The sequence below is a fragment of the Hyperolius riggenbachi genome, chromosome 9 (assembly GCF_040937935.1).
Source record: "Hyperolius riggenbachi isolate aHypRig1 chromosome 9, aHypRig1.pri, whole genome shotgun sequence".
Classification (NCBI taxonomy): Eukaryota; Metazoa; Chordata; class Amphibia; order Anura; family Hyperoliidae; genus Hyperolius; species Hyperolius riggenbachi.
Window position 1 is genome coordinate 222357953 of NC_090654.1, and position 25567 is coordinate 222383519.

General features: G+C 41.7%; 1 protein-coding gene across 8 annotated transcripts in view; it reads left to right on the top strand.

Annotated features, from left to right (window-relative positions):
* The window catches only part of RALGAPA1 (Ral GTPase activating protein catalytic subunit alpha 1), a 335676-nt gene that overhangs the window by 295475 nt on the left and 14634 nt on the right, over positions 1-25567 (top strand). For 7 of the 8 annotated variants that reach the window (XM_068254030.1, XM_068254031.1, XM_068254033.1 and 4 more), the window contains one exon: positions 18446-18573. In XM_068254030.1, the coding sequence (XP_068110131.1) occupies positions 18446-18573 (128 nt within the window). Of the gene's footprint in view, positions 1-18445; positions 18574-22425; positions 22456-25567 lie in introns of all 8 variants that reach the window. The other variant, XM_068254032.1, reaches the window with a different exon arrangement.

A 25567-nucleotide genomic window follows, 5' to 3' on the forward strand; every position in this document is an offset into this window, starting at 1 on the left:
TTTGACGCTTAAGGAAGGGAACCATGGCATCGTGTCTTGGAATCGGTAGGCAGGACCGAGCAGCGAATCAGGTAACATATGAATGTTCCCTTGCCTGCTGCTGTCTCCAGCATGCTGCGGCCAGCCACAGTGAATTTTAAAAAGGGCTATCGGGGATGCCTGGGGAGCCCCAATGGATCCTGGGGCAATTTCCCCCTTTGTCATTACTGTAGCACCGGCCCGGGTCCTGAACAGGATTCGAATCTGGAACGCTAGTGCTGCAAGGCAAGTTCTAACCTCAGATATTTACAGTAGGTTGCAAAAGTACTTGGCCCCCTTGAAGTTTTCCACATTTTGTCACATTACTGCCACAAACATGAATCAATTTTATTGGAATTCCACGTGAAAGACCAACACAAAGTGGTGTACACATGAGAAGTGGAACGAAAATCATACATGATTCCAAACATTTTTACAAATAAATAACTGCAAAGTGGTGTGTGCATAATTATTCGGCCCCCTTTGATCTGAGTGCACTCAGTTGCCTCTAGACATTGCCTGATGTGTGCTAATGACAAAATAGAGTGCACCTGTGTGTAATCTAATGTCGGTACAAATACAGCTGCCCTGTGAGGGCCTCAGAGGTTATCTAAGGGAATATTGTGAGCAACAACACCGTGAAGTCCAAAGAACACACAAGACAGGTCAGGGATCAAGTTATTGAGAAATTTAAAGCAGGCTTAGGCTACAAAAAGATTTCCAAAGCCTTGAACATCCCACAGAGCACTGTTCAAGCGATCATTCAGAAATGGAAGGAGTATGACACAACTGTAAACCTACCAAGACAAGGCCATCCACCTAAACTCACAGGCCGAACAAGGAGAGTGCTGATCAGAAATGCAGTCAACAGGCCCATGGTGACTCTGCAGAGATCTACAGCTCAGGTGGGAGACTCTGTCCATGGGACAACTATTAGTCATGCACTGTACAAAGTTGGCCTTTATGGAAGAGTGGCAAGAAGAAAGGCATTGTTAACAGAAAGCATAAGAAGTCTTGTTTGCAGTTTGCCACAAGCCATGTGGGGGACACAGCAACCATGTGGAAGAAGGTGCTCTGGTCAGATGAGACCAAAATGAAACTTTTTGGCCAAAATGCAAAACGCTATGTGTGGCGGAAAACTAACACTGCACATCACTCTGAACACACCATCCCCACTGTCAAATATGGTGGTGGCAACATCATGCTCGGGGGTGCATCTCTTCAGCAGGGACAGGGAAGCTGGTCAGAGTTGATGGGAAGATGGATGGAGCCAAATACAAGTGACAAGATATATATATATATATATATATATATATACACACTGTACAGCGCTGCGTAATATGTCGGCGCTATATAAATAGTAAATAATAATAATAATACAGGGCAAACTTGGAAGAAAAACTGTTGGAGACTGCAAAAGACTTGAGACTGGGGCGGAGGTTCACCTTCCAGCAGGACAATGACCCTAAACATAAAGCCAGGGCAACAATGGAATGGTTTAAAACAAAACATATCTGTGTGTTAGAATGGCCCAGTCAAAGTCCAGATCTAAATCCAATCGAGAATCTGTGGCAAGATCTGAAAACTGCTGTTCACAAACGCTGTCCATCTAATCTGACTGAGTTGGAGCTGTTTTGCAAAGAAGAATGGGCAAGGATTTCAGTCTCTAGATGTGTAAAGCTGGTAGAGACATACCCTAAAAGACTGGCAGCTGTAATTGCAGCAAAAGGTGGTTCTACAAAGTATTGACTCAGGGGGCTGAATAATTATGCACACCCTACTTTGCAGTTATTTATTTGTAAAAAATGTTTGGAATTATGTATGATTTTTGATCCACTTCTCACATGTACACCACTTTGTATTGGTCTTTCACGTGGAATTCCAATAAAATTGATGCATGTTTGTGGCAGTAATGTGACAAAATGTGGAAAACTTCAAGGGGGCCGAACACTTTTGCAACCCACTGTAAATAGCCTACGGAGTATAGGCCGATCTACTTTTACAGTCTTCAGTATTGAGTTCTGTAAGTTTTAAGATGCATATTTTTCTCTTCATTTCTTTATCAATTGGATGTGTGCACAATTTAGAAATCTAGAAACATGTCTTTATTGCATTGTAGAAGATAATATAGTGGAAAGCCATTTGTACTTCTGATGGCTGCATATATTCTATTTAAGTCTCGATTATTGTCCTAGAAGCTAAGCCAGCTGACCCCCAGGGGCACATTGTGCATTAGTTTAAACTAATATGCTGCTTATCGGGCAGATAGAGACAGTGTCTCTGGTTGTCATTTGTCACAGTTCACTTTAAGTAATACAATCAAACTTTATGTGCGTTCATAATAATTACAAGATTCAATTGGGCCAGGACATGATTGCCCTGCACATAGATGCAGATAAGCCCTGAGTAATTCAACTCCTCATGATGTAGGCAGCTCAAAGTGTCTATGGCTGCATGCTGGGCAGGCTTAGCTCTGGATTAACACAAGTGCTAGCTTTTTAGACAGATTGCCTGTCTGTTTGTCTGTTATGATCCCCATACTTCACTTGTTTTGTTTGAGCCATTTGATAAATGGTTAACTAGGTCACAATTGCTGGCTGGCCGCCTCTCGGTTTAAGTTGGGCTATTTATACAAATACAGATAGGGTAGCAAAAGCTCAAGTTGAGAGCTATAGGATTGACCTATAACATAGCAACAGCTGAAAGATACCAACTTCGGTGCGTAAAGAAATTACAGGCTATATACAGGCAAAAAAATATCATCTTCTGAGACTCAACCTGAGCAACTTGCCATCATTGAAATTAATCATAAACCTAAATTAAAGTGTGTGTGTGTGTGTGTGTATATATATATATATATGTATGTATGTGTGTGTGTGTGTGTGTGTGTGTGTGTGTGTGTGTATATTATATTAAGAGTAATGAAATACAATTTAAAAAAAAAATCTGTAAATCAGTTTTGGAGTTAAGTGACTTAATCTATAAATGCTAAACAAGTGTACATATAGTTAATGTTATAAGTTCCCTGACCTTTTAGCCAGTGCTTGTTAAAAATAATCAGATATCCAAGCATCAATGGCATAATAAAGTATCACTGTATCACTGATATAATAATTATAACCTGAAGTACGAGGGTCGTCCAGAAAGTAACAAGCATTTGCTTTTATCTGTCACACAAAGTATTCTTTTTGTGCAATTTACGGTTACGGAAACAGCCCTGTTTCTAGGGGCGGGCCAGGCGGGTGTCCGCCCGGAGTGCTGTGAGGAAGGGGAGTGCAGTGATGGAGGGGGGAGCTGCGGCCACACTGGCACTCGGCTGTGGGGAAGGGGGCCTGATGTCTCCCTCCATCCCTCTCCTCTGGGCCCCCCTCCACTGCAGAGTAACCGAAACGGAAGCCTCTAAAACCAACTTGCCTCCTTCCTGGCTCCAGTCGATGTTCACTTGGGCCGGACTCCTGTCTACAGTGTCACTTACCGTACTCTCTCTGCAGGTGTGGCTCTTTAACTACTTTCTCTGGGTTTGCACGTTCTTACTTAGTTCAGGTACCTTTTAAATGAAATTCAGAGATGGAACTTTCCCTACTCCTATCACTTCAGGGTTCCTTCAAATTAACTTCTGGAACAGATCTGTGAAAATATCACTGAATTAATCACTAAATTCTGCTGTGTTTTTACATCTTACAATTATTAAACAAGAGGGCAAACCAATTTCATTTTCATTGATTTCCCTTTTCTCCAGTACATACAGCACAGCTTCTGCTCAGAAGTTAAAATTGAGTTTTTAACTAGCGTATCTCTGTGGTTTTGATGATGGAAACTTTTTTTTCAGTGTTACGGGGAAAGATTTGTGCTGAAGGACTGAACCCTTGTGTGTTCCTCTGGCCTGTCTGTTTCCATCATATAGTGAGAATCGGACTATAGACTTGGCCACTGATCTCTTCCCCTCTTTCTATGTGACTCTAAGCTGACCTCATGGACCCCTATCAATAAACTTTTCTTCTGAGTTTTCTCCCAGGAAATTTTTTTTAGCACATCCTATCGTACCTAATAAAGTGTCAGTACTTTTGCGCTACTGCGCATGTCCGGCACTGACACAACCGTTGGGACAGGACGCAGGCCGAACGGGCGTGCATGTGTGTGCGTGCCCGCGTGGCAACAGACCTAGAGCCCGTTTTTAAACGGGCTTAGGTCACTAGTCCTACATAATAAAACCGCTGTCTCTGCGTCCTGTTTGCTGTCTGAGAACCTCATTGCATTGTGGGAAATAACAGCTTTTTCCAACTGCCAAGCAAGCAACATCTCCCTGTGTGCATATACTTTGGACAGTGGTGGGAGACAGGTGAGCGGCAGCGTCGGTATGCACGTTGCCAGGTTTAGCGGCCATGGCCTAGCGCCCGTTTTTTAACGAGCGGGCCTCTTTACTAGTTATCAATAAAATATATTTTAAGCCTCCAATAAGCATGAAAACACTTCATGCTTATTGTTCAATATTTCTTTTTTACCTACTTTTTGGTAATTTTCGAGTTGATCAAACATTACTTTGCGGAGATCTAAAACTATCTCCTTGGAGAAACGTGAGAAAAATTAGTTGCATATGGGCAATGGGCCTATATGCAATTAACTTTTTCTCTTAGGTGACATTTTTAAACTTGTCAAGAAAATGCCTTTTAAGCCATCAGCAAGCAAGAAAATACTCAAAATAATTTTATTAGTACTTTTTCACCTGCTTTTTGGTTCTTTTTCAGTTGAAAAGCACTGGAAGGTTATTTTAAATAGGAGATGAAAATGTATCTCCTAGGAGAGAGCTCAGAACAAAAGTTAGTTGTGTATGGGCCATGGTGTTTCAGGCAAGCCTTTTTTGTGGCAGCATCCTGCACTCATGCATTGCCAAGTCTGTACAGTATAGAATGGTACACAGCTCTTAAAATGGGCTATAAAAACTTTTTTGTCATTCATATTTACCTGTTTTTATTATATAAAAAAACATAGATCCAGTCAAATCGCGTCAAGTTAGGACATTTAACCTCCCAGGATTTCTGTGCAAAAAGTGATCCAATTAATTTTCATAACCTTTTTTTTTTCCCCCCTGTAACTTGCCAAAATGCGTCAAGCAAGGGTCTAGTATACAGTCCAGGAGAGTATTGACGTGTATGCATGTCAATACTGTTCACAGCATGTTTTGTATTGACGTGTATAACTTCAATACTGCTAGGGAGGTTATATTAGTTTTAAGGGAGGTGCCAAGGGGGCGTGGCCAGCAAAATGGCAAAGGCAATAGATTTTACTGTTTTTATTATACAGTCACTTTAATGCTGGGAGTATATGATGAGTTTTTTCAGCAGATTTACTGGCTGATCGATCTTCCAGTCAATTTCCATTCACTTCTATGAGAAAATCGATCAGAAAACGATCCAAATCAGATTAGACCTGTCGGAAATTATCTATCCAGCCATCTATCTGCCGAAAAAAACCTCATGGTGCATTCCCAGCATAATGCTGGGCACACACGGCTTGTTTTTGCCGCTCGATTCGCCCGTTCGATTTTTTCGCGGCTCAATTCTGCAGTCAATTCTCTTATCTTCCGCTCGTTTTTCTTATCTTTTTCCATTCACTGCTATCACAAATCGAGCAGCGAAACAATTGAGCGGGAAATCGGACATGTCGGAAATGATCTATCGCGCCATCTTAAATGGTTCAAAAATGAACCGTGTATTCCCAGCATAAGACGCTTTACTTACAGGTGGGATCCAGTTAACTAATTATGTGACTTTTGGAAATGATTGTCGATAGTGACACTTGGTTGGCTGCTTACACAGTGAGGCGTTTTGTATGTTTTCTCTTGTTTACTTATAATACTTTGCACAAATCTGTTTTTAGATTACAGAAAAGGTATATTTTTGGTTGTCAGTGGAAAAAAAAAATTCCCACAAAGCGGTCCTGAACTCAGGACTTCCTCTCTGCTCTAAAAGATGACCAACAGCATAATAACTTTAAAGGGGAACCCCTTACCTGAGAGGGATGTTTCCTTTTAAACAATACCAATTGCTTGTCAGTCCTGCTGATCTTTGGCTGCAGATGTGTCTGAATCACACACCTGAAACAAGCATGCAGCTGATCCAGTCTGACTTCACCTAATCAGCATGCTTGTTGTGGCTAAAAGTATTGGAGACACCGGATCAGCAGGAGAGTCAGGCAACTGGTAATATTTTAAAAGGAAAAAATCCATATCCTTCTCAGTTTAAGTTCCCTTTAAAGACAAAAATCCTTATAACCGCTTACATAACTCCTGCAATAAATTTGCAGTGTCTACTTCCTGGTTTCATGGAAGCAGAGAAAGGGTTAACATCCTGTGTTTACATATTAGCTGTGTCTGCTGAGGACTGCCGAATTTCTGTGCTGACAAAATTCAAATTACACTTGTGATTACTTGAAGAGGAGGGGGAATTAGACAGGCTCTTCTCTCTAAAAATACACATGGTACTTTTCTCTCTGCTTCCTTGTGTCCTGTGCAAGAGTTCAGGTCCACTTCAAGATTTGTTTTATGAAACTATATAGGTGGTTGAATACTATTATAGGCATAATATAAGGTTACCTATGTTTTATAGATTAAGGCTCCCCGTTTTCCCTCTTGCTCTTTGTAGTTAGTGGTTCAGCTGTGGCAGTCAAGTTGTATGTTCTATATAGAAGGTTATCGACGCTCTTCACTTCCTGCGTTTGAATTCACAAAAGTCATCAAATTGGACATCCTCCAGCTGTGTAATGTGCCCGCTGTGTGAATTTATCAGCGCTGGCTACTGATATATCTCCTCGCGTATATCGGGGTTATTACTTAATGTATTACAGGAGATGGGAAATTCACTAGCAAAATGGTAATTTGAAGTTCAACATTCCATTAAAATAAGAGGTTTGCTGATTACATTTTTCTTTTTGCATACGAATTTGACATCCAATTTTCATCTCGTAAGGAGGTCTTCAGATTGAATAACGCACAGCCCTATGACTAGAGACAGACTTTCATTTCCACTCCATTAATTTAGCACCTTTTAATAATGTGACTGCGTGTCATGGCAGATGTTTCGGTGCAGAGTCGGCAGGTTCACACACAGGCACCAATTTTGGATTTTAAGTTGTTGTTGTCTGGTTGTCAATAAAGTTTGAAGAGTTTGACATGCTAGGACTTTTGTAGTGGCTGGTCATTAGCAAGTTTTCTCCTCTGAAAGTGTAAGAAAAAAGTATCCGTGTGTCCAATATGTTTATAAACATAATGATTTCTTAGTAATATTCTGCAACTTTACCTCTCCCAGACAAAAGCAATGGGCTCCTTTGCCCTAGTGAGTTTATTTTCGTGCGGAGAGTGTGAAAATGTCAAAGGTACAGCCCATCCTCTGCATATTATATCATTCTTGGTTGACATTAGATGAAGGGGTATATTCTCTGGTGTAATTTGCTAATGGGAGGCACAGGAACACATTCAGTGCCAGCATATACACAAGGGAAGGTTAAAGGGAATCTGAAGTGAAAATAAACTTATGATATAATAAATTGTATGTGTAGTACAGCTAAGATATAGAACATTCGCAGCACAGATATTGTTTCCAGTACAGGAAGAGTTAAGAAAGTTTCCTATCTCAAGTCACAAAAGTGTGGACAGCACTGTCTTTTGAAGCTTTTATCTCAAATGTCTCTTAAAGGGAAGGTTCAGGGAGGGCTGTAAAAAAATAAAAATCAATATCCACTTACCTGGGGCTTCCTCCAGCCCGTGGCAGGCAGGAGGTGCCCTCGCCGCCGCTCCGCAGGCTCCCGGTGGCCGACCCGACCTGGCCAGGCTGGCTGCCGAGTCGGGCTCTTCTGCGCTCCAAGGCCTGGCACTTCTGTGTCCCACGCGGGCGCGCTGACGTCATCGGACGTCCGCCGGGCTGTACTGGGCAGGCGCAGTAGTTCTGTAGTACCGCATACATTACCTGCTCCGCCGGCATGACTGCCCCCGGTCACCGCTGCTCCGTCTCCGCTCTGGTCTCCAGGTCCGGCATGCTTTACTTCTTCCTGCCCAGCAGGAAGTTTAAACAGTAGAGCGCCCTCTACTGTTTAAACCTCCTGCCGGGCAGGAGGAACTGAAGCATGCCGGAGACTAGAGCGGAGACGGAGCAGCGGTGACCGGGGGCAGTCGCGCCGGCAGAGCAGGTAATGTATTGCCGCTGTATTGCGTCGGTCGTCAGGCACTCGAACGCCGCTAGCGACGCGCTCCCTACCCGTGGGCGATCGACGGGATCGGACGAAATGGATTGAAATTCGGCGTGTAGCGCGAACGATTGGCAGCAGATTCGATCCCAGTGATCGAATCTGCTGTCGAAACGGCGGTAAATCGGGCCAGTGTATGGCCAGCTTTATTGTTTCTTGTTTGTTTATGGTTTTCCTGCACAGGAAAGTTGAAAAGGTCATTAGCTCTGCTCTGTGAAATCATTTAAAATGCTGAGTGTAGTGTGTAAACTGCATATATTAGAGAATGATGCAATGTTATAAAAAGCTATGCTACTAATGTTCTATTAATTATCTGTTCTACACATAGAATTAATTATATTATGTGGGGTTTTTTTTCGCTTCAGTGTCACTTTAAATACTATTAGGAGTTGAAATATTTTAAAACAATTCGGGCCAATTTACGCTTGGTTCACAGTGGGAGTTGCATTGTGTTCCCTGTCACTGCAGGAACGCAACAGATCATGAAAGTGTTGCCACGTTATCTGCACGTTACATTGCATACAATGTACTGTTAACACAAGTATTAAAGGACCACACATCTTAAAATTTTAAATAGATGTAAACACATACAAATAAAAAGTATGTTTTCTCCAGAGTAAAATGAGCCATAAATGACTTTTCTCCTATGTTGGTGTCACTTACAGTAAGTAGTAGTGACATTACCGTCAGGTTTTGGACTAGTCCATCTCTCCATAGGGGATCCTCAGCATGGCCTTTATTCTTTATAAAGATACTCCCTGAAAAAAAGATTTATACAAAGATGCTAGCCAGCCTTACCTGTCGGTTCTGTCAGATTTCTACTGCCTACTGTAAGTGACAGCAACTTCGAAGAAAAAGTAATTTATGGCTCATTTTACTCTGGAAAAAATGTACTTTTTATATGTATATGTTTACATATATTTAAAATTTTAAGATTTTTGCAACTGTGCTCCTTTAACCATTTGTGCCCGCGGGCAGGGCTGGCGCTACCATAGAGGCAAAGGGGGAAATTGCCCCAGGGCTCCAAAGCTTGTACGGGCCCCCAGTGGCTACAAGAGGAAATTTTTTTTCGAATCGACCTTATAGTTTTTGAGAAAATCGATTTTTAAAGTTTCAAAGGAAAAAAAATACACATTTACAAACCTGCTGACTTTAATGGTTAATAGCAAATCCACCTTAAATGCTAGAAACCCTAAATTTGCAGGATATGTTAAGGAGATCATTGGGAATAAGAGGAAAAACAATTTTTCAAAAAGACCTTATAGTTTTTGAGAAAATCGATTTTAAAGTTTCAAAGGAAAAAAGTATACTTTTAAATGCGGTAAATGTCACTTTTAGTAGCAAACCTAACGGTAGTGTAATTTTACATGCGTCAAAAGAAAGAGCAATAAATTTCCTGACGGGGTTTCCAGGGGGTCCATACACAGCTGCAGCGCTTTGGCCAGGGATCGCTATACAGCCGCAATATGGCTGTATGAAGATCCCTGGCATTTTTTCCTATTTTCCCAATTTTTTTTATGTTTAGAGTGCGAGAATTTAAAAAAAAATTATGTGGGGTCCCCCCTCCTGAAACTTTTTAACCCCTTGTCCCCTGTGCTGGCTGGGGTAGCCAGAATGTGGAGCTCCCACCGATTGGGGCTTCACACCCTGACTATACCGGCTGCAAAAAAAGTCCCTTAATGCCGATTTTTGTTCCGGGGTATCTGTTGGGGGGGCCCCCCAGGTTTATTTTGCCCTGGGGTCCCATTGTTGCTTAAACCGGCCCTGCCCGCGGGGATTTTTCACCTTATGCATTAGAGCAATTTTCACCTCCCATTCATTCGCTAATAACTTAATTACTTCTTAACACAATTTATTGATCTAAATCTTGTTTTTTCCGCCACTAATTAGGCTTTCTTTGCGTGGTACAATTTTTTTGCTAAGAATTATATTTGTATAAATGCATTTTAACAGGATTAATAAGAAAATTTTTTTAAAAAATTCATTATTTCTCAGTTTTCAGCCATTATAGCTTTAAAATAATCCACGCTACTATAATTAAAACCTATGCATTTTATTTGCCCGTTTGTCTCGGTTATGACACCATTTAAATTTTGTCCCTATCACAATGTATGGCGCCAATATTTTATTTGGAAATAAACGTGATTTTTTTCCGTTTTGCGTCCATCACTATTTACAAGCTTATAATCTAAAAAATGTTCGTAGTATACCCCCTTCAAATGCATATTTAAAAAGTACAGACCCTTAGGTAACTATTTGGCTTTTTTTTTTTTTTTTTAATTGTAATTTTTTTTTTCCCATTAAAAATTTTATTTGGGTAATGTTTTGGTGTGGGAAATAAACAGTTAATTTTTAATGTTATTTTATGTGTAAATTGTAATGTAAAAAATATGTAGATGTAATTTTACTATTTGACCACAGGATGGCCACCTTCATTTTTTTTTCTCCTTGTGCTTATTGCTAACCGGAAGCACAAGGATGACGCGGAAAATTTTACGCGCAGAAAGACTGAAGCCTCTTGTAAGAGCGCTTCGGTTTTTCTGCTGGGAACACGGATCGGTGATCGGGAACCGTTGTTCCCGTTCACTGATCCCAGGGCTATCTGGGGACAGCACGGGGGCGGGAGAGCGCCGAAGCTCGGCACCACAGCAGAGCAGCTGCCCGGACGTGAGCTTCACGTCCGGGCGGCAGAAATGGTTAAGGCAGTGTTCCCCAGCCCTGTCCTCAAGGCCCACCAACAGCCTATATTTTGTAGAAATCCACAGAGGTACTTAATCAGCTCTACTGAGACACTAATTACTTCACCTGTGAATGTTTGTGGTTTTGTGCAAAACGTACTGTTGGTGCGCCTTGAGAATAGGGTTGGGGAACTGTGCTTTAAGGCGTAAGGCTCCTTTTCCACTTGCAAGCGCAATTGCAAATGCGTTAGTGCTTGCAAGAGCTTCTTTTTCCACTCGATGCGATTGCGACGTGAACCTCCAGGAGCGAAACGCGATAGCAACAATAATCACGGAGCACTACCATTGCGATTAGCAAAAAAATGGAAACACGCTAATGGAAAAAGTGCACTGTGATTTACATGTCGATCACGATACACTAGCGATCTGCAAAACACCCTTGTTTAAGCAGATTGCAGTTAGTGGAAAAAGGCACTATACACAATGCATGCAGTAGGTTGGGGTACTAAACTCCAACTGAACGCACCGCAACGGCCACACTGTGAGTGCAGCATTGCTTTTGTATTGCAATGTGATGTTCCACGTTACAATGCGGCCGTTACATTGCATCACAATGCCCCGCAGTGATCCTAGCTTTAGAGTCCATTCTCACCATGCGTGTCCTGTTGCAGTTTAACAAAGCACATAGTACAGAGTACAGAGAGGATACTACAAAATGGAACCATTTTTTTACTGGGTCTGTCCTCACGCTGCAGTGGAAAGACATATGCGTGGCAACACAATACACGTCAATTGAGCATACTCCCTTAATCTCTTATAGACAAACATCTATCAAACTTTTCCCTTTGTTCTAAAATATAAGCCAAACTATAACTATCAAGACATGAATACTATTAAAGGTTAATAAATCTTACCTTCACTTTTCCATGTAGCCTCATCATGTAGCTGTACCACACTCTGCTGTCCTGCTGTGAGGGAAGTTTTCTTATTTTGGTGACTGATGTGACCGTGACACTGATCCTAAACACAGTAGACTGTTGTTTTTCTCATTGTACAGGTCTGTTACTGCAGTAGAAAAATGGGTGGGCACCAACTAAGTAATAGTAGTAAAAGCTCTTTATTGAATAATTTTAAAAGCCATATCGGACGCTATTTTGGGTAATTACCCTTTATCAAATTGTATAGCCATAGCACTGGGGTGAGGGTCCTGACACAACAACCATGGGTGCTCTTGTACCCTTGTTACAGGTCTGTTACTGAACAGAATATAAAGTACACATGCAACAGCTACTTCCAGGACTTTGCGCTGACTGGGAGAGACTTGTGATTTTTACATAGATGACATTACTTTGAGATAAAGGCAGGCAGGGTAATATGGGTTATAAGTTGCAAGTGTGTGTGTATATATATATATATATATATATATATGTGTGTATGTGTATATATATATATATATATATATATATACATACATACATACATACATACATACATACATACACACACACACACACACACACACACACACACACACACACACACACACACACACACACACACACACACACACACACACACACACACACACACACACACACACACACACACACACACACACACACACACACACACACACACACACACACACACACACACACACACACACACACACACACACACACACACACACACACACACACACACACACACACACACACATATATACAGTGGCTTGCAAAAGTATTCGGCCCCCTTGAAGTTTTCCACATTTTGTCACATTACTGCCACAAACATGAGTCAATTTTATTGGAATTCCACGTGAAAGACCAATACAAAGTGGTGTACATGTGAGAAGTGGAACGAACATCATACATTATTCCAAACATTTTTCACAAATCAATAACTGCAAAGTGGGGTGTGCGTAATTATTCAGCCCCCTGAGTTAATACTTTGTAGAACCACCTTTTGCTGCAATTACAACTGCCAGTCTTTTAGGGTATGTCTCTACCAGCTTTGCACATCTAGAGACTGAAATCCTTGCCCATTCTTCTTTGCAAAACAGCTCCAGCTCAGTCAGATTAGATGGACAGCATTTGTAAACAGCAGTTTTCAGATTTTGCCATAGATTCTTGATTGGATTTAGATCTGGACTTTGATTGGGCCATTCTAACACATGGATATGTTTTGTTTTAAACCATTCCATTGTTGCCCTGGCTTTATGTTTAGGGTCGTTGTCCTGCTGGAAGGGAACCTCCGCCCCAGTCTGAAGTCTTTTGCAGACTCCAAGAGGTTTTTTTCCAAGATTGCCCTGTATTTGGCTCCATCCATCTTCCTATCAACTCTGACCAGCTTCCCTGTCCCTGCTGAAGAGAAGCACCCCCAGAGCATGATGCTGCCACCACCATATTTGATAGTAGGGATGGTGTGTTCTGAGTGATGTGCAGTGTTAGTTTTCTGCCATACATAGTGTTTTGCATTTTGGCCAAAAAGTTCCATTTTGGTCTCATCCGACCAGAGCACCTTCTTCCGCATGTTTGCTGTGTCCCCCACATGGCTTGTGGCAAACTGCAAACGGGATTTCTTATGCTTTTCTGTTAGCAATGGCTTTCTTCTTGTCACTCTTCCATAAGAGCCAACTTTGTGCAGTGCACGACTAATAGTTGTCCTATGGACAGATACCCCCACCTGAGCTGTAGATCTCTGCAGCTCGTCCAGAGTCACCATGGGCCTCTTGACTGCATTTCTGATCAGCGCTCTCCTTGTTTGGCATGTGAGTTTAGGTGGATGGCCTTGTCTTGGTAGGTTTACAGTTGTGCCATACTCCTTCCATTTCTGAATGATCGCTTGAACAGTGCTCCATGGGATGTTCAAGGCTTTGGAAATCTTTTTGTAGCCTAACCCTGCTTTAAATTTCTCAATAACTTTATCCCTGACCTGTCTGGTGTGTTCTTTGGACTTCATGGTGTTATTGCTCCCAATATTCTCTTAGACAACCTCTGAGGCTGTCACAGAGCAGCTGTATTTGTACTGACATTAGATTACACACAGGTGCACTCTATTTAGTCATTAGCACTCATCAGGCAATGTCTATGGGCAACTGACTGCACTCAGACCAAAGGGGGCTGAATAATTATGCACACCCCACTTTGCAGTTATTGATTTGTAAAAAATGTTTGGAATCATGTATGATTTTCGTTCCACTTCTCACATGTACACCACTTTGTATTGGTCTTTCACGTGGAATTCCATTAAAATTGATTCAGGTTTGTGGCAGTAATGTGACAAAATGTGGAAAATTCAAGGGGGCCAAATACTTTTGCAAGCCACTGTATGTATATATATATATATATATATATATATATATATATATATATATATATATATATATATATATATATATATATATATATATATATATATATATATATATATATATATATATATATATATATATATATACACACACTGTGTATACACACACTTTAAAACATTATTTATGATTTTTGTGAAAGAGAAAAATAAGTACCCGATTTGTAAACTTCATTACCTGCTTTAAGGGATGGTTAATTAGAAAAGCGTCAGCGATAGCAGCTTTCGTAATCTCAGTGTTGCTGTGGCTAGATAGTGTACTGGTGAAGGGCTCTGCCTCTAACTTAGGAGACCAGGGTTCTCGGCTCTTCCTGTTCAGTAAGCCAGCAAATATTCAGTAAGGAGACCTTAGGCAGTGACCCCTTAACACTGCCAGTGCCTATAGAGCGCGTCCTAATGGCCGCAGCTCCAGTGCTTTGAGTCCGCCAGGAGAAAAGTGCAATATAAACAGTCTTGTTTCACTATAACAATTCAGATAATTCTAAAAAATTGAGTTCTAAAGAAAATCCTCAAAAGGGATTTCTGATTTCTATATATAGCCTATTTTATATTCATGTAATCACATGAAAGTTATGCCTGGTTACAGCCTTGCAGACACCGGAAGTCAGGATAACCTGTAAAATCCTCTTTTCTGCATGGTTTGTGTGTATCGCAGAGTGGTGCTTATGCATCTTTGTGCTGCCTTCTAGTGTGAACAAGAGGGATCAATTGAAAGCGCCTGATTCTCAGCATGCCTGGAGAGATAAGTTAACACTCCAGTGGGGTTTTCTAGAGCCCACCTAGATGCCACACTTGTAATGTGCTAACAAGCTCGTTTTTTTCACTCTAGCCTCTTTTTCCCCCCTCCTTTCTCTCTTGGAGGAATAGCTTAGAAGTTGAGTGAACTAAACATAATGAAAAGCACCACGGGAGACAGAAGAGAACTGTGGTTTTTTTTCTTTTTCAGCCAAATAGAAAATTAGTTTTGGTAATACATAAAGGGCAGTTTTTCATGTGCAAGGGAGACTTGCTGTGAATCTGACAATTCTATTAACTGCACAGAGATCAGCAGCTGAGAGAGTGGCTTGTAGCCTCTTCCCTTTCTATCCAGGCATACATCTCCAGACACTAGACTGAAAGCAAGTCATCAGCAAAACAGAATTTTAACTACAAAGCTGCTTGGCAGGATATTTTTGTTCTATAGAATTGCATAGTTGCAAGTATATTCGACTGTACAACTGTCTATAGCGTGTTGGGTAGCACCTCCTTGTAACAAATAATTGGTGATCCTGTGGCCACTGACATCGTCTCCTTCTGACACAACAAGCAGGTTTGTGCCTTTTGGAGTCAAATCAGGTCAGGACGGGTATGTTTAATGAAAGAAGTGGGATAAAACCATAACCCTTGTTTATAACGCTTTCACATTCATGATGGTTGGAACCAAGTTTCGGTGACAACTCCCAGATTTTAAAGCAGGATTGTCAGCCACAAAACCAAATTCTATTTAAACACTGCAGTGTGTTTAAAATGCTGCCAGAAATCTCTCTCTCTGCAAGTACAAGCTCTCCAATCTATTCAGGAATCTTTCTGCTGTTATTATATTTTCTCAGTCCCCCAGGCCATTGCCAATGACCCTCCCACCTTCCTGCTTCTCACTGGTTGGCTGAGCAGACAGCTGCCTAGCTGAAACATGACTCTCTGCTCACTTGTGTTTACAAGCAAGGCTGAGGTGACTCAGCAATTAGAGGAGAAAAGAAAAAAGTTAAGGGAAGAAATGACATCAGGATTTAGCCTCAAACTGTAGGAAAAAGACATGGTTCCCACCAGGAACAGAATTCTCTTCATTTACTATATAAAAATCCAAATGTGGACAGTACAGTAAATGTGTTATGAAAGTAGATCAAGTATTTATCTACTTATACATGTGTTTTTCCCCCTGGCATAGTATGGCAAATAGTCCTTTTATAGGACAATTTGTAACAAGAGGAATATGGAGGCTGCCATATTTATTTACTTTGAAACAAAACCAGTTGCCCGGCAACCCTGTTGGTCCTTTTGTCTGCAATAGTGTCTGAATCTGACAATAATTTCAGAAACATCTGATATGCTGCATGCTTGTTTAGGGTCTTTGGCTAAACGTATTAGAGGCAGAGGTTCAGGGCTGCCAGGCAACAGGTATTGTCCAAAAGGAAATAAATGTAGCAGCCTCCATATCCCTTTCGTTACAGTTGTCCGGTAAATGAATGAAGAACTACATGGACCTTTCAGCCCAGGCATTGCATAGAAACAGTATATATAATGTTACAAAATAGATATTGTTTAACATTTTTTACTACCACCACTATTTTCCAATAAAGGTGACAGCCTAGGCATAGCTCCTCCCATGATGCACTGCGGGGAGGAAAGTAAATCGCAGCTATTAAAGTGACACTGAAGTAAAAAAAAAAAACGAAGAGTCTCATTTTTATTTTCAGGTATATATCTTTTTTTTTTGTTTTTTTTTTTACTAACATTCTATCATTCTCTAATATCTGCAGTTTACAAACTACACTCTGTGTTTTAAACTATGAAACAGAGCAGAGCTAATGACCCTTTGAACTTCTCTGTAGTAAAACCTTATCTGAAGTTGTCCCTCACTGTTTCTTTGATGTATAAGTGCTTCAGAAAACAGGCCTGAACTTTTATTTAACTCTTCTTGTACTGGAAACATGAGACTCATATCTGTGCTACTAATGGCCTATTTCTTAGCTGTACTACACATACAATTCATTATCTCATAAGTTTATTTTCACTTGAGATTCCTTTTAAAGAGGAGCTGTCAGCCATACTATCTCAGAAATAAACCCACATATATAAGTAGATAAATACTTGCTCTACTTACATAACAGATGTATTGCACTGTCCACGTTTTGATTTTAGTGATTTCTCTACAGTAAAAAAAAGAGAAAATCCTTCTTAGCATTTCCCATTTTAAGTGTGGCTATTTTGAAGCCAATCCTGATGTAATTTCCTCCCTTAGTCTCCTCTGCCTTATTTGCCCGCCCTTCACTATAGAAAGTTCAGTGTCTCAGCATGAGAAATATTGGCCAATCAGAGAGGAACAGAGGTGTGGGAGAGGAAAACAGGAGGGAAAGAGGCTTCCGCCAATCAGGCTGCATTAGTTAAGTCTGAGGGGAAGTACAGAAGCAAAAAAGGACAACCCAGCATGCCCTGCAACTTCCTTTTTGTGTACCAAATAAGAGTCAGGTAAGCTGGGGAATGATCATTTATCAACAAGAAAAGTCATAGAGATTTTAACTTTTGGATTGCCTGATTAGCATCCTTATTACTTGTTTACCAGATAAAAATAAGGAATTGATTTTTTTATTTTTGATTGTATGCGCGACAGTTACCCTTTAAGAACAGCAGAAGGGACAGTGAGGGCAGTATGGAACACCGCACCTTCCAGCAGGAACAGTCTGAGCTGAGGGCAGGAAGCATTTGCCCTATGGGCCACTCTCTCACAAGTGGGTCTGCCTGCTCCTTTTTCCACTCCTCTCCTCCTCAGCTTCCCTATGTTGCCCTTCATAGGGCCACTTTAATAATCTCTGCAAAGTGGAAGTACTATATTACCTGGCTGCCTTAACGGTACTGTACCATATGGCAAATCACATGACATAGTCCCACCAAGGCTCACTAAGATGCCGATTCCTGTGTCCAAATGTAATTTGGCCGATACTTCGTCCCGCTGTGAATATAGCAGAAGTGTTATGTTAGGATGAGGGACAAAGCTCTGTTTAGTAGGTATCCTAGCGCCTCTGTTTACTCTGATATTGTACCAGTCCACCCTTGGTGAAAGGGCGGACATTCTCATATTTCTTCCTATCTACAGAGAGCGACTTCTTCTTAATCCTGAGTGGGGACAGGTTTGTTCTCCCCACCTGCCTATACAGTGGTTGCCTAAGGGGTAAGCCTGGTTTGTGAGTATTACTCTACTTACTCTACATTTTCCCTCATCACCAATACATACTACACCATATTGGGCTCTCGGTGTCCCTGCTTTTGTCTCTTCAAGGGAACTGATATTGTTTGAAAAGAGATAAATATGGCAACTAAATGTAAGAAACTGTTACTGTGATTCTCTGTCCCTGTGTGAATTTTGTAACCTTAACCCTGGTGTAAAGCTTTGAGGAGAGGATGCGGTACTTGGAATCAATCATCCAGCAACATGTGGAACCCACCACTTTTGAAGACTATGCTGCACAAGTCTTCTGTCCAGCGCCACATTATAATCAGCTTCCAGGGAATGCACGTAAGTCACACGTTCACAGTCTGGATTTCCTTCTCGCACTTCAATTGGTTGTTGACAGTTTAAAGTGTATTTTTTTTAAGACTCAGTCCATCAAGTTAATTTGCTGTACTAAAGTCAGGTTGCTTACTTGTCTCCAAAGTACCCAAGTCCTTACCAGCCACCTTCCCAATTTGCATGCAGCAAAAGGAAAACAAACTTGTGCTTTAATATTAGGGATGGTCAATAAGAGTTGATGCACATTTTATGCTCACTTTATGCAAATTTACGCAGCTTGGACCAATGAAATGCAGCAGCAGAGCTAAGCCACATACATTTTTTACAGAATTAATATAGGACCTGCATTTAGTTGAAATTAATAGCATTATTACCATTTCTTCTTAAAGGAAACCTGAGACAACCGGATATAAAAATGTTATACATACCTGCGGCTTCCTCCAGCCACCCTCCATAGAGATCACTCCCTTGGAGCTATCCTCTGCCTCCTGGATCCTTCAGTAAAAGCTCCATCACTGTCGGTGGGAAGGGGGTTACTGCGCATGCGCCCCGTCGCACTCCCACAGCTGGGAGGGTTCTTGGAATCAATCTTGTTCTGAGCTTGCACAGTACCACTGCGCAGAGGCTCCCAGCCGTGGGGACACAATAGGGCAGTGTGTGCGGGCAGACTGCGCCGGCGCCGACTGGCCAAAGATAACGGAGCTTCTACCAGAGGATCCAGGAGGCAGAGGACGGCTGCGAAGGAGAAATCTCCATGGAAGGGGCTGGAGGAAGCCCCAGGTATGTATATAACTTTTATGTCCTGTCATCTCAGGTACACTTTTAAACCAACTTGGGATGGCTGTAAGCAATGTCTGTGTGGCATTCTTTACGTGGCATCCTGTAGTTTGTACATGCTTAATTTGGAGCGTCCAAAGCAAAGAAGTATGTTTTATATAAAGAGCAGGGCACCGCTCCCAAAACGCGGCTGTCCGATCACGATTTTCCCCGTCATTCCAGGTGACCCTGGACTCTGCATGCGGCGTCCAGGGTCAATTCCCTCTATGTTTTCGTGTCCCCTACAGGGGCGACAAACACCAACAGGAAGCCGCGCAACTCCTGAACAAGACGCCGGCAAAAAGAGACGCCACTAGAAGCCCTTAAACCTCTTTTTAGGTTCCATTTTCAACAGGCAGTTGAACTGTGTGGTTAGCAAGCAGTTATCAGGCGGCAGCAAGCAGTTTTGAGAGTTCGACAGTCTTTTCTCTGCCTGTCAACTGCCTGTGGAAAAGGGACCTCAGGCAACTGGCAGGCTTTAGGCCTGAGACACACTGTAAGCGCTTTTTTGACCCTCAGGGCTGTCTGAGCATTGAAAAAAAAACAACTCCTATTGACTACATTTTATTGCGATTTTAATGCAAGTCAAGGGGGGGATTTTTAGTTTCAACATTCAGACAGCGCTGATGGTCAGAAAGCGCTCAGTGTGTCTTATTGTTATGACTTAGTGCCATGCTTTGGAACAGGTAACCCTTGTAGAGCAGGTTAAGTCACTACATTTTTTCTCTCTAAAAGTTCTCATCAAGATGTGCCATATGGCAGCAAGAAATAAAAATCAATTGCATTTTCTTCTCTGCTGAAATGCGGCACGCTTAGAAGAGAATACAGAAAAATTACATTATAGGTGGTTTTGGATGCGGATCTCGGCACCAGATGGTCTTGTGTTTGTGGATTTATTACGTAGGCTCAGGATACTGAAGATACTGGATATTTTAAATGTATTTCAAAGGTGTTTCATATGGCACAAAGCTCCTATAGACTAATAAGTAATAGTTTGTAAAGTTTGGTTGTTTAATGCGATGAGCTAAGATGTCTGATGAGAAAGTTCATGTAGGGATGGACAAGTGTGGCGTGAAGCATGCTATTTAATAGCTTTTAATAGCTTCTTATGTTTTCTGTCTGGGCACTTCAGTTGTGCCATACTTACTTCATGGAGCATCCTAGCAACAGATTCACAATGCTTCCATGTTTTAAATTAAGGATACCCATTAAAACACACCTAGACTCCTTTAAAAAATGGCCATGATGAATGATTGCATCTAAAGGTAACATCTTATAACTAGACCAGCAAGAAAGCTTATAAAGGGGGGAGGAGACTACTACACTACCAGGGTAAACTATGTAAGGAGGAGGAGGGACCACAAGAGAAAACTGTATGAGGAGACCACCAGGAAAATCCATAAGGGGAAGGGGAACCACTGGGGAATATTGTTACCTTTTTAAAGCTCTTAAGATCAGGGAAGGTACAGTTAATAAAAAAAACAGGGATACAAATGCATACAGTTTAAAAAGGTGCCATTTTAAAAGGGCACAGACAGGAATACCCAAAGTAGCATAATGAGTAAATTTACCGATAATCTAGTACTTCATTCATATAGTAAAATATCTTATATTTACTGATATTTCACTATGACCTAACTTCTACATAGTCTCAATCAGAACCTTCCACTGGTGGTGCCTAACCTTACTCACTCCCAGCACTCCACCCCCCACCCCATGGGCATCTAAACTCCCCCCCACCCCCTCCCCCCCCCCCCCCAGTGGACAGCCAACCTTAAACACCACCACAACCACCTAACCTTAATAAATCTCACCCCCGCACCTGACCTTAATAATTCCCACCCCCACACCTGACCTTAATACATCTCACCCCTGCACCTGACCTTAATAATTCCCACCCCCACACCTGACCTTAATAAATCCCACCCCCACACCTGACCTTAATAAATCCCACACCTGACCTTAATAAATCCCACCCCCACAACTAACCTTAATAATTCCCACCCCCACACCTGACCTTAATAAAGCCCACCCCCGCATTTAACCTTAATAAATCCCACCCCCGCACCTGGCCTTAATAAATCCCACACCCACACCTGACCTTAACACACAACTATCTAACCTTAACCCCCAACATTTTGTGTAAAAGGGCGCTCACTGTAATGGTTTCACGTCTGCTATTTGTAGCTACAAATTACATAATGAACGGCCCCAGCGCCCACTATTATAGCAGCCGCCCATTTACACAAGACCTGTCTTGCGCCCTTTTTAACTTGTGCATGTATTGAACAAAGCATTGCAGTAGACACAAACTGCGGAAACCGATCAGAGTACAGTCGAGTCTAGGTTGATACAGAATGATTGGAACTGATTGGTTTTATAGTTTGTAACCTGCGGCAGTTTTGTGTAGAAAGATCAGTCAGATGCTATCCAATTTTCTTACTACAAGTTATCGTATGGTTAAATGAAGACTCCTGTGCTGCAGCTCTGCTTCATGAGGATATTGCGTGTAGACGGGATGTCTTGGGGGAGAGTCACTGCTTTGACACATGAATTAACAATCAAAGTCTTTAAGTGAATAAGCGTTATATTTTCAAATTGACCATTACTAGCCGATTTATCTTCCGCCTTATGAGCAATTTTCTGAGAGTCGCATCACGGTGATGATTTCCATTGACATCTGTGACACAAACAAAGATTGTCAAGCACATTTCTAGACCTCGGAGCAATTATTGCTTATTTAAAGCCAGCAATCAATATGGAGGGGAGGAGGGACCATCATTAACAAGACTGTTACAAATGTTTGGAATGAAATTAGTATAATTTGTTTTGCCGTCTAATGTGAAGATTCTCAGCTGCCAGCCAGACCTATGAAGCTTTATCTATATTTTTTTTTAATTTGAACGCGTTTTTTGTATAATGATTTCAGATACAAATTATCTCCTTTATTTTGATTATTTGCATTTTCTTTCTGTCTAATCAGTTTTCAATCTGATCATAATTTGATATATTTAAAATTTCTTTATTATTCCCTCTCTTTAGATCATTAAATCTTTGTTCTGTTTATGAAAGGTAAGGTATGATTGATATCCTGACTCCTCCTCTTCCTTTTCTCCTATCTATTTCCTCTAATCATTTCCCTGAGTTCATTGCCATTAACGGGAATCTGAAGTGAAAATAAACTTACGAAATAATGAATTGTATGTGTAGTACAGCTGAGAAATAGAACATTAGCAGCACAGATATGAGTCTCATATTGTTTCCAGTACAGGAAGAGTTAAAAATCTTCAGTTGTCATCTATGCAAAGGAGCTTCGCTGAGTTTGGCTACAGTGTTGTTTTCTGAAGCACTTATCTCAACCTGTCTCTCACCGTTTCTGGTTTGTTTAAGGTTTTGCTGCCAGGAAGTTCAAATGGTTATTAGCTCTGCTCTGTTTCATCATTTCAAAAACAGAGTGTAGTTTGTAAACTGCAAATATTAGAGAATGATGCAATGTTATGAAAAAAAAATCTGTGTAACTGAAAATAAAAATGAGACTTTTCTTTGCTGCTAATATTCTACTAACCTCTTCCCGACCACCTAACGCCGATAATGACTTTGATGAACAGAGGCGCCAGCAGAATAAAAACAATAATTAAAAGTTTTAAAATATGCTGGGGAGGCAGTGGTGGACTTTCCTCCGAAAGCAGACTAGACTACTTGTCTGACATAAACACTTTTAGTACCCCAATACATGCAACGCGTTTCGCAGAACCAAGCCCGCTTCATCAGGCAATAAAACTGGACAAACAGTAGCTTTCAGGTAGCACGTATAGCGCCTCTCACAGAGGCGCTATACGTGCTACCTGAGAGCTACTGTTTGTCCCCTGTTTCATTGCCTGATGAAGCGGGCTTGGCCCTGTGAAACGCGTTGCATCTATTGGGGTACTAATAAAGTGTTTATGTCAGACAAGTAGTCTAGTCTGCTTTCGGAGGAAAGTCCACCACTGCCTCCCCAGCATATTTTAAAACTTTTAATTATTGTTTTTATTCTGCTGGCGCCTCTGTTCATCAAAGTCATTATAGTATCCACCCTTGGTGGAAGGGAGACCCACCCCTACCTACCTTCTATCTACAGAGAGCGACTTTTTAACCCTGAGTGTGGACAGGTCTAATCTCCTCACCTGCATTCACAGTGGTTGACTCAGCGGTAACCCTTGTTTGTGAGCATAACCTTCTCACATTACATAATTCACTATTGTTCCGAACATACTACACCGTAATGGGCTCTCGGTGTCTTTTTCTTGCCTAACGCCGATAGGCATCGGGAAGGTGGCAGCCCCAGGACCGCCTAACGCTGTCAAGTCCTGGGGTGGGGTTTTACAGGGGATTGCAAGTACCAATGTGCGCGCAACCCCGCTGAGTGGCGGAGCGGAGCTCCGTGCTCAGCCTGCCAAGCCACAATCGCTAAAAAAGAGAAAAACTGTTTACTCTTGTACAGCACTGCAATCTAGCGCAGCTCTGTACAGGGGACAATTAGCTGTCCTCCCTCCGAGCTGTCCCTCTTATAGGCTGATGCCTATGAGAGGAGAGGAAAACAGATCGCCGCCTGGAGACCGTTACGGGGGAAGGGAGGCTTAACTAGTTTTTGTTTGTTTTTTTTAAACAGTCTCTTTTTATATATGTATATTCTGGAGTATAAGACTAATTTTTATCCTTAGAAAATCTTGTGAAAAGTCAGGGGTCGTCTTATACGCCGGGTGATACGCCCTATCCTGTTACCAACTCTCAGATCTCGCTGCTGAGGACTGTAGTGAAGCGGCGCAGGTGGGCATGTGCAAGATCTGAGAGGCAGAGAAGGTGGTAAATAGAATACAAGGGCGGGCCAGAAGAGTGAAAGAGGCGTGTTTTATGGGCACAGCGCGATCTATTCTTCCATACCGCTCTGATAAACAGGTAGACAAGGAGAGCTGACCAATCCACTTAGGGAGAGGGTGAGCTGACCAATCCAACCAGTCAATCACCTGTATAGTGTTATATACTGGGTACCACATACAGTACAGCACCTGTATCTGTTCATACATAGCACCAGTATATGATGTTTTTATTTTTATTTGGTGTGCGTTGGAAGAGGGGTAGTCTTATACGGCGAGTATATCCCCAAACTCTATATTTTAACTGGAAAAATTAGGGGGTCATCCTATATGCCCAGTCGTCTTATGCGCCATAATATACGGTAATTAAAAAAAGAAACAATGATCGCAGCAGCGATCAGAGCCCACCAACAGAAATCTCTGTTGGTGGGCAGAAAAGGGGGGGGGATCATTTGTGTGCTCAGTGTTATGGCTTTGCAGTGAGCTGTTAAACCTGCAGAGCACAGTATTGTAAAAAAAAATATCCTAGTCGCTAGGGGGGTGTAAGCCTGTGGTCCTTAAGTGGTTAATTATCCTTACTACACATACAATTCATGATATCATAAGGTGTTTTTTTTTTCGCTTCAGTGTCCTTTTAAATCATTGCATGGTATCATGAGCACATGCCACCAATTCAGAGAACTGAGCACTCTGCATGTAGGTGAGGATTGGCTGGAACAGCTTTTGCATGTAAACAACTCGCTTCCTCTCATTATTACTGTTATTTTGTTATGAACCATGATGGGGGGGGGGGGTCCCCTTCCAATTCAGTCATATGCCACCCTCATAAGACTGCAGTTTCCAGGCTCCTCCTGTGTTTCTGCTGCTATTTACTATGCCTATGATATCAGCCACTTATGTTTCATCACATACCAGTATGTATCACTTAGTGGTTGCAGCTTTAGTCCCTGTGGTGTGAGGTTCCAGCACACTCTAGGGTTTTGGTGTACATCCTTTTCTTTGCTATACAATAAGACAGTCACGCCTTTATCCCCTAAGGGAGCCAGCAGCTAAACAGGAAAATTGATCAGCATCCCCGCAAGCATTCCTGGTAGTGTTTAAGTCACTAGAGCCACTATATAAAATGAGTCATGTAAAGTGCTTTCTTGGTGATGGACAACTGTAACGAGAGGTATTTGGAGATATTTATTTCATTTTAAGCAATACCAATTGCTGCTGATCCTCTGCCTCTAATACTTTTAGCCACAGCCCCTGAACAAGCATGCAGCAGATCAGGTATTTCTGACATTATTGTCAGATCTGACAAGATTAGCTGCATGCTTGTTTCTGGT